Source organism: Jaculus jaculus, chromosome 13, assembly GCF_020740685.1.
Source record: "Jaculus jaculus isolate mJacJac1 chromosome 13, mJacJac1.mat.Y.cur, whole genome shotgun sequence".
Classification (NCBI taxonomy): Eukaryota; Metazoa; Chordata; class Mammalia; order Rodentia; family Dipodidae; genus Jaculus; species Jaculus jaculus.
The window spans coordinates 27,210,969-27,227,507 of NC_059114.1; the positions used below are offsets into that span (position 1 = coordinate 27,210,969).

Here is a 16,539-nt window from a genome sequence, read left to right on the forward strand (position 1 = left end):
TGGGCAGAGGGCTGGCACCTCTGGATCCTGCATGTGGGTGTGGTGTTGGATCTGAACCCATGGAAGGATGCAGTCAGACCTGCTAAAGAACTAGTACTAGGGGCTGGTGATGTAGCTCAGTGGGTAGAATGCTTGCCTAACACATGAAACCCTGGGTTGATCACCACTACTACAGAAAAACCAGGTGCCTTGGCCTGCACCTTTAATTCCAGCACTACGGTGGTAGAGGCAGAATGATCCTACGTCTTAGGTCATCCTTGGTTACATGGTGAGCTTGAGGCCAACCTGGGCTACAAGAGACCCTTTGAAAATTTGCTTGAAGCCAGGTATGGTGGTACATGCTTTCAATCCCAACATTAGGGCCTAAAGGAAGAGCATGCTGTTTGCAGCTTACTGTGGTGTATTCCATTTTCCTCGCCCTCCTGAGTGTGAGAACTTGATGATGGGAAGAAGGGTAGCCTCCAAGCTATGGTTCCTGACACGAGCTTCCCTCCTAGTTGTGCTCTGTCAGTGTTTTTGCCCCAAATCCTAGTTCTGTAAAGTTCATCAAGAAACCCACCACTGGCTGTTGGAGTGTTCTCTAGTGGCCACCAGCATCTGCTGTCCTACCATGTACCTTCCACTCCCACAAGGTGTGAGACTGAAGTTTGGTAGTTCGGTGTGTGGTGCTGTCACTAGGACAGTCAACACAGGTCTTGTCAGAGAACAGGCAGACTCTAGTGCATTGGTTTTCTTTGAGGCGGGATCTTACTGTGTAGCCCAGGCTGGCCCGTCCCCTGAGTGCTGGGATTAAAGGTGTGTACTACCATGTTGGGCTTGCACTGGACTTGAAAAAAAGAAACTTGAGAATGTTGACTGTATCTCTGCTGTAAAATAGCTGCAAGTCATGAGGGAAGACCCTGGATGGCGTCCCCCTGGGAGGAAGGCAGCAGGCAAGGGAGTGCTACAAGGGCAGACACTAATCTGTTCTCTGGAGTGGGGCTCTGGGAAGTATCAGGACACACAGAAGCATAAAATCCCTTCCTGACCCAGTGGCCTGTGCCTATAATCCTAGCATTGGGGAGGCTGAGGCAGATTTGCCACAATTCAGCCCGCCTGGACTACATAGTGAAAACCGGTCTCAAAAAACAAAAACCCACTTCTGGAGGCTGGCAAGAGGCCCCGGGTGAGCCTAGCTTGGTGCTCTCTCCCCACAGGGCCTCGCCCTGCTGTACAGGCTGCTGCTCAGCTGCCTGCTTTCTGAACAAGGCAGGCACACCAGCAGGGGCCCCATGACCAGTCAGCACTTCTGGGTGCAGCCAAGGCCACAACACAGACAATGCCCACCCAACCACACAATTGCTAGTGCCTTCCTGTCCTTGCCCAGCCATCACCGCCTCTTTTTAGCCTATCGCCACTGCCGACACTTCTCCATCTTGCTGGAGCCTTCCAGGTGTGCCAAGGACACCTTCCTGCTCCTAGCCATCAAGTCACAGCCCCGTCATGTGGAGTGATGTGCTGCCATTCGCAGCACATGGGGCTGGGCTGGCAGCTGGGATAAGAGAAAACAGGTGAAGCTGGTGTTCCTTATTGGGGTAGCAGAACCTGTACCCCCAGCCCAGCTGCTAGCCTATGAGGGTTGGCAGTGTGATGATATTCTCCAATGGGACTTCACTGAGGACTTCTTCAACCTGACGCTCAAGGAGCTGCACCTGCAACGCTGGGTGGCAGCTACCTGCCCACATGCCCACTTCATACTAAAGGGAGATGATGTCTTTGTTCATGTCCCCAATGTGCTGGAGTTCCTGGATGACTGGGATCCAGCTCAGAACCTCCTAGTGGGCGATGTCATCCATCAGGCCGTGCACAATAGGAACAAAAAAGTGAAGTACTTCATCCCACGGTCCATGTACAGGGCTCCCTACTATCCACCCTATGCTGGAGGCGGAGGCTATGTGATGTCCCAGGCCACTGTGAGGCATCTCCGTTCAGTCATGGAGGAGACAGAACTCTTTCCCATTGACGATGTCTTGGTGGGAATGTGTCTGAGGAAGCTGCAGGTAAGCCCTATGCACCATGCTGGTTTCAAGACATTTGGAATCTGGCAGCCCCTGCACTCCCAAGACCCTTGCCTATATAGAGGGCTGCTGCTGGTACATTGCCTCAATCCCTTAGAGATGTGGACCATGTGGGCACTGGTGACAGATGAGGGGCTCAAGTGTGCAGCTCCCCCCAGGCCCCAACTCTGAGAGACTGGTTGAGCAATAGTTCTACAGTGGACTTTGTTGATTTCCTACCATAAAAAAAATTGAGAATCTCAAAAAACTGATCCTTGTTGGTCTACATGGAATGCCTACTTCATTTTTATAATGCCTCCAATTTTTTTGCTCTGATTGAAAGTACTGACACCTGGTGAAGTTGTTCACTATGTACTGAATGGGAGCAAATGCTGATGGAAATCCACAGGGAAAACCAGAGGCACCTTTGGACTATTTTAGGCAATGAAGCAATGAGGCCACATGAGCCCTAGAACTACCACAAAATCAACCAGCAAACAAAACAGCAATTTCTCTTCCTTTGGATACAAGAAAAACTCAAAGAGAAAATGCAATGAGAAACGTGTTGAGAGTAAACCCTGCTGGGAGCACCAGGAGAAGATTATATTCATGACCTCAACAATCCACTAGATTCTTTAACCTTAGCTGTGCGCCACATCAGAGAGAGCAATAAAAACACTTAGAGGAAATCTTACAAACAGGATAGGCTCCCTCTCGCTCCACAAACTCTTAATCCTGCAGGAGCAAATACTAAGTTATACTTGAAAATCTGAGTAAGGCTAAAACCTGAGGTTAAATAGACTTAAGGATTAAGGATGTGGCAGAAAAGACCCCATCCCATCTCTGGCCCAGGTTGGTGAAATAAATGTGAGAAAAAGCCGCTGTGCTGAGGGGGATACAATATTAAACAGGGTACACTGCCCATGGGCTAAGAACCAGGTCCAGTAATGACTAAGACCAGAGAGAAAGGGACCAGGCATTCATAGTTCACAAAGGCTTCTGGCCTAACTGGTCAGGGCAGAACGTGTCCCCTTTGTGCAGAGCAGAGGTGACAAGTGGATGGCATCCAACCCTGCTTTCCCCAGAGTGGGTAGACTGGGCAGGGAGCGCTGGCCCTCAATCTTCTCGTAGGTAGGCGTCCTGCTCCTGGTCAGCCCTCTCATCCCCCGCCTCCTGTGTTTTCTGGTGCAGCTCCTGTGTCTGTGTTTCGGCCAGCTTGGTTTCTGCTTTCTGCGAGAGCTGGCGCACCTCCTGCACCTGCGATTTCACCAACTGGATGTGATTCCTGGCAGTGATAGAGGCCTGATCTGCTCCTGTCAAAAGATGGGACAACTGCACTCAGCACACAGAAGGACAGAAAGGACATATGACAAGAGAAGAGCCTGAGACTCTGTGGCTGTCTACTAGGTTTTCATGGGTCACTTTTCCTGACTTCTCAATATAGAGCCCTCTGCCTCTGAGTGGGTGACAGTGAAGACACGGTGATCAATCAAAACCTGTCAAAGTCAGGCATGGTGGTGCACGCCTTTGATCCCAGCAAATGGGAGGCAGAGGGTCCCTGAGAGGGTCACTGAGAGTTTGAGGTCAGCCTGAGATTACACAGTTAACTCCAAGTTAGCCTGGGCTAAAGTGAAACCCTATCTTGAAAAAACAAAAATAAATAGAATATATTAAATAAATACTTGGGGCTAGGGAGATGGCTCAGCAGTTAAAGATGCTTGCAAAGCCTGCAAGCCAGGGTTCAATTTTCTAGTACCCACATAAAGCCAGATGTACAAAGTGGCACATGTGTCTGGAGTTTGTTTGCAGTGGATGGAGGCCCCGTTGCTCCAATTCCCACACTCTATGCTTGCAAATAAATTTTTAAAAAGTTGTTTTTTTACAATGGCTGGAGGCCCTGACATGCCTATTCTTTCTCTCTCAAAAAAATAAATAAAAATGAAATTTAAAAATAAATAAATAAATAAACCTTTGCATTTTTTATGCGGAGGCACTAAGGTATAGAAGACAAATCCCTGGCTACTTCCTAACTACACCATGGTTAGTTAGATGTTGCATAGTTTCTTTGGCTACAGTGGGAATGGTGATACTAGCTGCTACTTCAAATGAACTATGGGGACTAAAATTATCTGTGAAATGCTTAACACAAAGCTTCAAACATGCAGTGATTTACTGGTTCTGTCACTATGATTCCAGGTTTTGTTATTTATTTAAGAGGTGAAGGCTCATATGACCTCAAGTGTCATTCTATTACTAAGTTGTATAGTTTGTGTAAAAATGAAATCCTTACAATGATTTCATGGCTGTAGTTTTATCAGTTTATTATTTTTCTAGAAATGTGCAGCCTAACTTCTATTGGTTTTGTCTACAAGAGTGCTCTTTTTTTCAGATTTTTATTTATTTACTAGAGACAGAGAGAGAGAGGGAGATAATGGGTGCACCAGAGCCTCTAGCCACTGCAAACAAACTCCACATGCATGTGTCACCATGTACATCTGGCTTATGTGGGACGTGGAGAATTGAACCTGGGTCCTTAGGCTTCACAGGCATGCACCTTAACTGTTCAGGCATCTGTCCAGTTTTTTTTTTTGTGTGTGGGGTTTCAAGATACTATCTCACTCTAGCCCAGGCTGACCTGGAATTCACTATGTAGCCTCAAGTTTGCCTCAAACTCATGGGGATCCTCCTACCTCTGCCTCCTGAATGCTGGGATTAAAGGCGTGCACCACCATGCCCAGCTGAGTGCTCATTTTTGCTACTATATGAATGTTAAAGGCTGGTTGTGGGGCTGGACTCTCCAGCTCAGTGGTTAAGGTAAATGCCTGTGAAGTCTAAAGACTCAGGGTCAATTCCTCAGTATACACATCAGCCAGATGCACAGAGGTGAGTCAAGTGCAAGGTCGCACATAGCCATTAAGTGGTGCAAGTGGAGTGCAGTGGCTGAGGCCCTGGTGTGCCAATTCTTTCTCTTAAAAAAAAAAAAAGCTGGGTATGGTGGCTCACACCAGTAATCCTAGTACTTGGGAGGCTAAGGCAGGAGGATTGCTATGATTTTTTTTTTAATTTTTTTTTTTTTATTTGAGCGACAGACACAGAGAGAAAGACAGATAGAGGGAGAGAGAGAATGGGCGCGCCAAGGCTTCCAGCCTCTGCAAACGAACTCCAGATACGTGCGCCCCCTTGTGCATCTGGCTAACGTGGGACCTGGGGAACCGAGCCTCGAACCGGGGTCCTTAGGCTTCACAGGCAAGCGCTTAACCGCTAAGCCATCTCTCCAGCCCGGATTGCTAGGATTTTAAGTGTGAGCTGCAGAGTGAGATCCTGTCTCAAAACCAGAAAAAAAGAAACGCTGTGAGTTCAAGGCCACCCTGAGACTACACAGTGAATTACAGGTCAGCTTGAACTAGAGTGAGACACTATCTCAAAAAAAAAAAAAACAAAACAAAGGCCGGGTGTGGTAGTGCATGCCTTTAATCCCAGCACTTGGGGAGACAGAGGTAAAAGGATCTCCGTGAGTTTGAGGCCACCCTGAGACTATACATAGTGAATTCTAGGTCAGCCTGAACTACAGTGAGACCCTATCCAAAAATAAATAAATAAATAAGTAAAAAGAGTTGTAATGGGTCTATCAACTGACAACCTAAAGACAGCACTTAACAGCTAGATGAAAGATCAAAAGAGCACCTCTTTTGTGTTTCAAAACAAGAACTTACCAGTTTGGTACGCAGCCTCAGCAGCCATCTCTGAAAGGCCAACTGCAGTCATCCAAGTGGTTTCCAGCTTCAAATATTCTTGCTGTTTTGACGTCATCTGTGAGTGCCAGACAACATGAAGAGGCTTAACATAGGTAAGTGGACTTAAAAACAGAAGATTTAGGAAGACACCTCACCAGTGAGGAACACTAACAGAAATGACTAACAAGGAACATCTACAGAAGCCAGGAAGCTAGAAAGGAATCTTGGCAGAGGAAGCAGGGAGTAGCCAAAACCAAAAAGTCATATGGAAACCTATTGCTTTGTAAGCTAATTAAAAATTAAAATCATGGAAAATGCTAATAAAAATTAAAAAAATAAATAAATAAAAATTAAATGAATAGCCGGGTGTGGTGGCACACGCCTTTAATCCCAGCACTTGGGAGGCAGAGGTAGGAGGATTGCTGTGAGTTCGAGGGCACCCTGAGACTCCATAGTGAATTCCAGGTCAGCCTGGGCTAGAGAGAGACCCTATCTTGAAAAACCAAATAAATAAATAAATAAATGAATGAACAAACAATTAGTTTGAATGGAGTTACCAGATGGGAGGATAATGCTGCTCCCAGAAGTCATAAATGAAAAACCCCAGTGCCAGGTACGGGATATCTCCCTATGGGTTTTTAATTAAGGAGGTTCCAGAGACCACCAAAACTAAATGGTAAGTCCCTGTTGCTAAAGACAACATACACTTTGGCTATAGAACATAGAGAAATTAAGCTGGACCTGAGCTGGAAGATACTAAGTAGATTGCTGGGGAATAAAGGTCACCAATGGTCTTACCCAGCTGTAAACCCTAAGTACCAGAGTACTGATCTGCCAGGCAACATGTGCTCAGTGGTACAATAGTGTCACAATTGTAATGGGAGTGACCAACTGATTTCTGATTGGATTTGAGATCCATTCCACAGAAAGGAACTCATGCCTGGTACTCTAAACCTGGTCACAGGCCCTAGATGGTATCTATTAAACCTACTATTAATTGGCAAAATGACATGTTGCTAAATTGCCTTCTTTATGTTTATATTCAGAGAGAGTGCAGCTCTCAGCATTAGACTCATAACTGGTCAAAGTGCTGAGAACAAGTGACTGTTGAATCCTCAGGGCTAAACTGAACATCTGTATCACCTCCTCCTAGGCTCAGGGGACACTGAAGAGGAGGTAAAAGGAACATGAGAGGTGAAGGAAGGGGAAGAATGCTATGTGAAATGCTGACTTATGGACACAAATGGCAATAGTGTTCATTAACTCATAGCAGCTGTGGTTTCCTGTACAACATTAGGCCCATTAACATTTCATCATAGATAGAGAAAGGGTTCATGAGGCTTCACACTCTCCCTAAGGAGCTAATGGTGACTAATGGCTGCTGAGGGGGAGTCATATTGTTCAGTGAAACAGCCAATGTTAGGTTGCCCTTGCTCCTCCAGTAAATAACCCCTCACCCAAGCAAGTAAAGCGACATTAAAGTTGGAGAGGGACTAGTTAAAATAATTTTTTGAGGCAGGGTCTTGTTCTAGGCCAGGTTGACATGGAATTCACTCTGTAGTCTCAATATAGCCTTAAACTTACAGCGATCCTACCTTGACCTCTCAAGTGCTGGGCAAAAGACTTGAGTTTGAGGCTAGCCTAGGGCCACAGTGTGAGTTCCAGGTCAACCTAGGTAGTGAGACCCTACCTTAAAAAACCAGGGGGAAAAAAGGCTCTAGAAAACTTTTTTTTTAAATGTTTTTATTTATTTGAGAGTGACAGACAGAGAGGCAGGCAGAGAGAGAGAGAGAGAGAGAGAGAGAGAGAGAGAGAGAGAGAGAGAGAGAGAGAGAGAGAGAGAATGGGCGCGCCAGGGCCTCCAGCCACTGCAAATGAACTCCAGATGCGTGCGCCCACTTGTGCATCTGGTTTACGTGGGTCCTGGGGAATCAAGCCTCAAACCAGGGTCCTTAGGCTTCACAGGCAAGCACTTAACCACTAAGCCATCTCTCCAGCCCCTCTATAAAACTTTTCACTACGTGTGTGTGTGTGTGTATTTTTTTTAAGTTCAGAAAGGTATGATTATATAATAGGAGTCGTCCTGAACAGGTAATTCTGCTTTTTGGTTTCAAGGCAGGGTCACACTCTAGTCTAGGCTGACCTGGACCTCTTGCAGTAGCTCCAGGTTTGCCTTGAATTTAAAGCCATCCTCCTACCCCAGTCTTCCCAGTACTGGGATTAAAGGCATATGCCATGATGCCTGGCAAAAAGTTTCAAAAAGAAGTAACAATTTTGCTCACCTCAACTCTGGCTCCTATAATCACCTGCCACACTTCATCTTCCTCCTGTGAATTCATTTTCCCAAGTAAACTTGTATATTGTCGATACAGAGAAACTAATGTATAAACAGCCTAAAAGCAGAATAAATAAGACTGAGTAAAATAAAAAGCATACTGGATGAAACAGTGACATTTATATCTCAAGAGCATGAAAGTCTTGGGTGGTGGAACACACCTATAATCCCAGCATTTGGGAATCTGAGGCAAGAGAATTGCACATTCAACAGAGCAAGTTGAAGACGAGCATGACCTACATATCAAGACTGTATCAAACAACAAAAATGTGGAGCCTCATTAATGGCTCTCTAGTTCTTTGCTCACTGAAATTGCACTATTATATGAAGTACAAGCATCACTCTAGGACATTAGCATCTGGACTTGCAAACATGTCTTTTAAAATTTTTCTTAGTTGGGCTGAAGAGATAGATGACTCATCAGTCAAGAGGATTTCTTAAGCAAGCACAAGGACCTGAGACCACTTGGGTTTGATCCCCAGGACCCACATAAATAGATGGATATGGCCATGTGTATCTGTGGAGCAGAGACCAGAGAAGTGCCAGAGCTCCTGAAAAGAAACAGCAAGCTCTGGAATCACTATGAGACTTCGGCTCAAGTAAGAAAAGGTGGAAGAGTGATGGAGCAGGATATACTGCCAGTCGAGTAGATTACCGCATGGGTGCATACACGTGCATACTACATTATACACTTATAAGCAAAATTAAAAATAAATCTGTTAGCAATTCAGACACAGACAATGCAGAGGAAAAATCGAAAGACTGAGGGAAAAATGTAGGTAAAAATAAATGAGTGTTTTGATTTTTTTTTTAACACAGGATGGCTTCAAACTCCTGCCTCAAGGAAGGAATCCACCTCCTGAGTAGGTAAGACTAGAGACAGGCACAGTAATACCCTGGTTGTTCTTCAGTAAATTTGATTTTGAATATCAATATAGTCTCTTTTATCTTTTTAACCCAATCAGCTTGTCTCCCACTTTATTACCGTGTTGTTATATTTAAGATTTCTCTGTTTAAAAAAAAAAAAAAAAAGAGTGCAAGGAGCTGGAGATGGTTTAGCAGTTAAGGCACTTGCCTGAAAAGCCTAAGGACCCAAGTTCAATTCTGCAGTACCCACATACGCCAGATATACAAAATGGCACATGTGTCTGCAATTCATTTTCAGTGGCCAGAGGCCCTGGCATGCCCATTCTATCTGGCTCTTTCTTACTCACTAATAAATAAAATAAATAAAGTACTAAAAAAAAAAAAAAAAAAAGAGGGTGAGGATAGTGGTGATCCCTGGAAAACATAGAAAGATCTTTTTGAGATAGGGTATCATGTAGTCAGGATGGCCTTGAATTTCTGATCCTCCTGCCTCCACCTCCCCAGTGTAGGGATTATAGATGTGTGCTACTGCATCCATATTATGCAATGCTGGAGATCAAACCCAGGTCTCATGCATGCTACACAAGCATACTAACAACTAAGCAACATCTCCAGGCCTCTGTCCCTCAACCTTCTCTGTAAAGGGCCAGAGAGTAAACATTTTAGGCTTATGGGCTGGAGAAAGGGCTTAGTGGTTAAGGCGCTTGCCTGCAAAGCCAAAGGATCCAGGTTCAACTCTCCAGGACCCACGTAAGCCAGATGCACAAGGGGGCACACACGTTTGAAGTCTGTTTGCAGTGGCTGCAGGCCCTGGCATACCCATTCTGTCTCTCTCTCTCTGTCTCTACCTGCCTATTTCTCTCTCTCTCTCTCTTAAATAAATAAAATAAAAAAGAAAGTTTATAAAAGAAAAAAAATATTTTAGGTTTGTAAGCCTTTAACCTCTGCTGAAGCTACATAAACATGGGGCTGAAGAAATGGCTCAGCAGCAGTTAAAGGTGCTTGCTTGCAAAGCCTGCCAATCCAGGTTCGATTCCCTAGTAATCACATCAAGCCAAATGTACAAAATGGGACATACAATCTAGAGTTATTAAATGAATATCCTAATGCTGTGGCAAAAAGCCCTGGAGTACCCATTCTCTCTCCTTGCATATAAAATTATATTTTTTTAAAAAGAAAATACAGGGGCTGGGGAAATGGCATTTGCCTGTGAAGCCTAAGGACCCCGGTTCAATTCCCTAGGACCCACATAAGCCAGGTGCACAAGGGGGTGCATGCATCTGGAGTTCATTTGCAGTGGCTGGAGACTCTGGCATGCCCTCTATCTGTCTCTTCCTCTCTCTCAAATAAATGAAAAAAGAAAATACAGGGCAGAGATTGCTTAGTGGTTACAGCACTTGCCTGTGAAACATAAGGATCCAGGCTCAATTCTCCAGTACCCATGTAAGCCATATGCACAAGGTGGCACATGTATCTGTACTTTGTTTGCAATAGCTTAGAGGCCCTGGTGTGCCATTTTTTCCATCTGCCTCTTTCTCTCAAACATTTTTTTTAAAGAAAAAACAGAAAGGAAGGAGAAACAACAACAACAACAAAAAAGGGCCAGGCATGGTGGCACATGGCTTTAATTCCAACACCTGGGAGGCAGAGGTAGGAGGAAAAAAAAAGGCCCTGGGGAGAAGCCTCAATGATTAAGAACACTTGCAAAGCCTGCTGACTTTGGTTTGATTCCCCAGTGTTCATGTAAAACTGGACACAGAAAGTGACATGTGCATGTTGGGGTTCACTTGCAGCAGCAAGAGGCCCTAGTATGACCATATTCTCTGTCTTTCTCCTTCTCTCTCTCTCTAAAATAAATGAAAAAATTAAAAGAAAATACAGGGCTGGAGGGATGGCTTACCAGTTAAGGTGCTTGCCTGCAAAGCCTAAGGACCCATGTAAGCCAGATGCACAATGTGATGCAAGTGTCTGGAGTTCATCTGCAATGATTAGAGGCCCTGGTGCACCTGATCTGTCTCTCTTCTCTCTCTACTTGTAAATAAATAACTAAACAAATATTTAAAAAATACATAAACAAATAAGCCTAGCTAAATTTCAATAAAATAAAAACACTGCCACTGGTTGTGAGCCATAGTTTGCTAGCTTCTGGTTTAGAAAATCAACACTTACCCAGCTATAGCACTCCTAGGCATATATCCTAAGGACTCATCTCATTTCCTTAGAAGTACTTAGAAGCCTAGATGTCCCTCAACTGATGAGTGGATAATGAAGATATGGCACATTTATACAATGGAGTTCTACTCAGTGGTAAAGAAAAATGAAGTTATGAAATTTGCAGAAAAATGGATGGATCTGGAAAGGATTCTACTAAGTGAGGTAACCCAGGCCCAGAAAGCCAAGCGCCACATGTTCTCCCTCATATGTGGATCCTAGCCAGAGATGATTGGGCTTCTGCATGAGAAGGAAAAAACTCTGTAGCAGAGGCCAGTAAGTTAAAAAGGAGAAATAAAGAGAAGAGAAAGGAAGGGAGGAGGATAATTAATAGGTCGGTATTGTATATATGTAAGTAGAATGATTGAGATGGGGAGGGGATATGATGGAGAATGGGGAAAGGGGGGGCAGGGAGGGTATTACCATGGGATATTTCTTATAATCATGGAAAATGTTAATAAAAATTGAGAAAAAAAATCAAAATAAAAAATAATTTAAATAAAAAAAAGAAAATCAACACTTAAAAGGGGAGCAAGGATTGTAGCTCTGTGGGAGAGCACTTTCCTAACACTGGGTTCAATCTTTGGCAGTGAAGAAAATAAAAGACTTCACAAAAGAAGACATACCTTAGTATACTCAGTGATTGCTTCAATCAACGCATACGTGGTTTGAGAGAGAAAGGTAGAGGTGCTATCTGTTACCAAAGACACAGCCCTCCTCATTAATGCTTCGTTACTGAGAGAATGAGGCTCCGATTTCTGAAAGACACAATCAATCTTCATTCAACTTCCAACCTAAAATAAAGCTCAAGATGAGAACTGTATGAAGAGCCAAGAATGAACAATTCTCAGGCTACTTAGTGTTTTATACTACAACAGCATTATACTTCTTTAGGATAACTTTTTTGAGGCTGTATTTTGGCAATGTAAGAAAATTCAGGGAAATAATCTTAGGGTAGAATTTCTACTTACTTTCATGGTCTGCCCAAATAAACAATTATAAAGTCATAGCTGGGCGTGGTGGCACACACCTTTAATCTCAACACTCAAAGGCAGATTATCTGGAATTTCTTTGCAGTGATGGAGGTCCTGGGGCACCTATTTTCTCTACTTCTCTTCTGTCTCTCTCTGCTTGCAAATCAAATCACACACAGGGCTAGAGGGATGGCTTAGGGGTTAAGGCATTTATTTGCCTATAAAGCCAAAGGACCCAGGTTCAATTCCCCATGTTCCACATTAGCCAGATGCACAAGGGGGCACAAGCATCTGGAATTCGTTTGCAGTGGCTGCAGGCCCTGGCATGCACATTCTCTCCTTCTTTCTCTGTCAAATAAATCAAAAATAGTAAAATATTTTTTAAAAGTCACACACACACCTGAGCGTGGTGGCACATGCCTTTAATCCCAGCACTCAGGAGGCTGAAGTAGGAGTATCACTGTGAGTTTAAGGCCATCCTGGGCTAGAGTGCAACCCTACCTCAAAAACAAAAACAAACAAAATCCCCAATATACTCCAGAATTATGGGAATTTGACCATCTTGACTGAATACTGACAACTGCAATGACCTGTCATCAATGACTTGTTTTCCCTCTCAACTGCTGCATCAGAACCAACGACTTTATGATCCAGTCTTATTTTTGCTACTTAGATTATAAAATCCCAGAATAACTGTATGTTGAAAGCAGTATTTTTGATACATGCTGTATTTTTTTTTAAATTTTTATTTATTTATTTGAGAGCAACAGACACAGAGAGAAAGACAGATAGAGGGAGAGAGAGAGAATGGGCACGCCAGGGCCTCCAGCCTCTGCAAACGAACTCCAGACGCATGCGCCCCCTTGTGCATCTGGCTAACGTGGGACCTGGGGAACCGAGCCTCGAACCAGGGTCCTTAGGCTTCACAGGCAAGCGCTTAACCGCTAAGCCATCTCTCCAGCCCACATGCTGTATTTTTGTTGTTGTTTATCAAGGTAGGATCTCACTCTAGCTCAGGCTGACCTGGAATTCACTATGTAGTCTCAGGGTGGCCTTGAACTCATGGCAATCCTTCTACCTCTGCCTCCCGAGTGCTGGAATTAGATGAGTGTGTCACCATGCTGTATTTTTGATACATAAACAAATCAAGAATTTGATAATCTTTCACTCAACTAAGTATATTCATTATGTACCTTGCAATGAAGTGCTAAAAGAATGACACCGCTAAGAAGAAGCTAATTTTGACATACTATCATTATAACTTGTCTTCATAACATGCTAACTTTACTCATTCCTCATTACAGTCCAAGTAGTATCATTTTATTTTTTGTTTTATTTTTCAAAGTAGGGTATCACTCTAGCCCAGTTTGACCTGGAACTCACTCTAGCTCAAGGCTGGTCACAAATTCACAGGTCATCCTCCTACCTCAGCCTCCCAAGTGCTGGGATTAAAGGCATGGCCACCACGCCCATCTTAGTATCATTTTGTTTTTGGTGTGGGGGGCAGGGGGAGGTTTCCAGGTAGGGTCTCACTCTAGCCCATACAGCCCAGGCTGACCTAAGTCACTGTGTAGTCAGTCTCAGGCTGGCCTCAAACTCATGGCAATCCTCCTACCTCTGCCTCCCAAGTGCTAGTCTGAAAGGGGTATGCCACCACCTCCCCTCTTTTTTTAACAGATGATTAAATGAAGCTCAGAACAGTCATGTAACTCTCCCTCCCCCAAATCACACATCTAATTAGCTGCCAAGCCAAATCTTTTCCAAAACTTATACCTTTCTCATAGTTCTGCTGGCTCAGATGAGTGCCACAGGGATTAACATCAATATCAAAATGTACAATTATGGGCTGGAGAGATGGCTTAGTGGTTAAGCGCTTGCCTGTGAAGCCTAAGGACCCTGGTTCGAGGCTTGATTCCCCAGGACCCACGTTAGTCAGATGCACAAGGGGGTGCACGCGCCTGGAGTTTGTTTGCAGTGGCTGGAAGCCCTGGCACGCCCATTCTCTCTCTCTCCGCCTCTTTCTCTCTGTGTCACTCTCAAATAAATAAAATTTTTTTTAAAAAGAGTAAAAAACCTTGATGGATTAAAAAAAAAAAAGTACAATTATGGAACCAGGGACAGCTTTGCATTGTGGAAGCATCTTCCTTTCTTACTGCCCAGCCATCTTGGCAGCTTCTCTGGGCTGGCATCCATACAGCACCAAAGATGATGGCCAGAAAAAGATGAAAAGTCTCTGGAGTCCATCAACTTATGAAAAGTGGCAAGTGTATGCTGGGTACAAGCAGACTCTGAAGATGATTAGACAGGGTTAGGGTTACGCCAACAACTGCCCAACTTTGAGGAATTCTGAGATGGAATACTATGCTATGGTGGTCATCTCAGTAGCAGTATTGAATGGGCAGAACATCCAGTAAATACTACTATTGATCCAGGTGATTCTGACATTAGAAGTATGTCAGAGCAAGCAGACTGGTAAAAAAGAACCCATGTAAAAATTTTTCTTTAGTGAACCTTGCCAGAAGCTTTGTTTGATTTTTCAGAAGTACAGTTATCTAGTGGCTAGAATGATAAGATGGTTGTTGATTAGGTACTTAGAAAGTCTTTAAAGAGGTGGGACTAGATACTGAGGACAGGATTAGAAGGGTCAAAGGCTTCAGGAAAGAAGAAAAAAAGAATACATTTGCTTCCTGCAAGGGATGTGTATGAATCTAGCCTGGTTGGCAAAAAAAGAAATGAATCAGAGCTAGGCATGGTGGTGCACATGCCTTTAATCCCAGACCTTGGGAGGCAAAGATAACATTATCTTTGAGACTAGAATGCCTCTAGGCCAGAAGTTTATCCTTAGGTGGGCTATCCTCAACTGGTGGAATAAGATGGCTGACAGAGCCTCTCTCACTTCTGGTTAAATGATACACTCTTCAGTGCCATGGCAATTGGCAACTGCCACAGCATAAGACCATAACAATAACAAAAAGATGTGGTACCTGAATTCACTGGAAATTTCCTCCTATTCCCAGAAAATACATGAATATTCCTCCTCCTTATTAGCCTATCTCTTCCTTTCATTTCTTTTACAGTGTGTGACTTTTCAACTCCCAAAGGTTGAGAAGTTCATTTTGCAAGGTTATCTCCCACTTCTATTTTTGGCCAAGAATAAAGGTCTCCTTTATTGCTCAACTGGTGTTCAGTCTTACTGGCTCCACAATTCTGAGACAGGGAGAAAAGGACCTAGTTTTGGCACCAAAATTGATAACTACTGTCTCCACAAAATGAGACAATGAGAATGGAAATTTTAGCATATCTGCTCAATTCTGCAAAGACGACGCAGGTACAACAGAGAAAGCACAGCATCCTGGGGAGCCCTTGTGAAACTACAGTAGTTTCCATGCTTACTTCACCAAGGCAAGAAACACTGAGTCACATGATTGTACTTCACCTGAGCAACAGGAACCGCGCACAGGGTCACACCGAATCCAGCCACCAGGGTTTTGTGCCATGGTCTTATCAGTTCCGAGAAGCAGCGTTTCCTCGCGCTGGCTAAGACCGGAACACACTGTCTGTACCTAGAGGGCAGAAATCAAATGTAAAGGGCTCTAGGACTCGCAGGGGTCGACCCACACAGACCGCTAGGTGCTGACGTAAGCGGCCCAGGGCTGGGCGCCTTCCAGGGGGCGGAATGGACATGGCCTCAGCGCAGTCAGCGGGCCTTCTGCTTCAGCTCGGGCTCCCGGCTCCCAACGGTCCGCGGGCCAGGCCCTGGGGGCGAACGTCCCTTGGCCGGCGCCACCGCACCGGGTCCTTCGGGCCTCGCGATCCTCAGGCGCGGACGGGCTCACGGCGGACTGGCCGGCCGGGCGACGGAGTAACCGAAAGCCACGGCGCGAGAAAGGAAGCGCGGCTTCAGAGGACGGAGGCGGAGCTGTCCTCCAACTTGTGAGCGTGGCGGGACGCCCCAGCAAGGCCGGCCCCGCCTCCCCTCCATCCCCGGCCGCCCTCCTCGCCGCAGCGCTACCTGAACAGAGACGCCGCGCTCCGACACAGCCAACTCCTCAGAGCCGCCATCCCGCGGCGGACGGACGCCGGACGCACACGCCGGAAGTGACGCACCGAGCGAGCAGCGGGCGGAGCGCCGCCTCCCCTCGAGAGGACCTGCCCCCGCCGCCACGCCCCCACCCGAGGAAGCAGTTGGGATCGGGGTGGGGAGGGGAGTCGGGGCTCAAAGTAACCGCTGTAACGGCCGCCGCCCGGGGCCCAACCGCCGGAGGTCCGGGGCCGGACGCCGGGACGCGAGCCGGGGTGGCGCCCCGAGCGGCAGCTGGGCCCGGCTGCGCGGCGGGGCGAGTGCGCGTGCGCGACGGCGCTGTCACTTCAGCACCAGGAAG

At 45.5% G+C, this 16,539-nt stretch overlaps 2 protein-coding genes across 3 annotated transcripts; one reads left to right on the forward strand and one right to left on the reverse strand.

Moving 5' to 3' along the window:
- The first annotated feature begins 987 nt into the window (after positions 1-987).
- On the forward strand, positions 988-2,329 carry B3gnt4 (UDP-GlcNAc:betaGal beta-1,3-N-acetylglucosaminyltransferase 4). The gene is given in 1 exon segment (XM_004673343.2): positions 988-2,329. A coding segment is annotated over 1 exon segment (957 nt). The 5' UTR covers positions 988-1,271; the 3' UTR covers positions 2,229-2,329.
- A 256-nt stretch (positions 2,330-2,585) lies between these two features.
- On the reverse strand, positions 2,586-16,263 carry Diablo (diablo IAP-binding mitochondrial protein). 2 transcript variants are annotated; one of them, XM_045133157.1, is made up of 6 exons: positions 16,170-16,263; positions 15,594-15,720; positions 11,810-11,941; positions 8,053-8,163; positions 5,750-5,846; positions 2,586-3,349 (listed from the first exon to the last, which is right to left on the reverse strand). In XM_045133157.1, exons 1-6 carry the CDS (start codon positions 16,217-16,219, stop codon positions 3,153-3,155), a joined length of 714 nt encoding a protein of 237 aa, XP_044989092.1. In that variant the 5' UTR covers positions 16,220-16,263; the 3' UTR covers positions 2,586-3,152. The 2 variants fall into 2 exon arrangements, with proteins under 2 accessions (XP_044989092.1, XP_044989093.1); XM_045133158.1 differs by lacking the exon at positions 8,053-8,163.
- Positions 16,264-16,539: the final 276 nt, after the last annotated feature.

Bases quoted from the DNA above. Each gene is read 5' to 3' on its own strand.
- Diablo (XM_045133157.1), bottom strand. From the start codon at position 16,219: ATGGCGGCTCTGAGGAGTTGGCTGTGTCGGAGCGCGGCGTCTCTGTTC. The intron at 15,721-16,169 runs GTAGCGCTGCGG...TCTGCCCTCTAG, and splicing joins AGCGCGGCGTCTCTGTTCAG to GTACAGACAGTGTGTTCCGG. The intron at 5,847-8,052 runs GTGAGCAAAATT...TGGCACTCACAG, and splicing joins TTATAGGAGCCAGAGTTGAG to ATGACGTCAAAACAGCAAGA.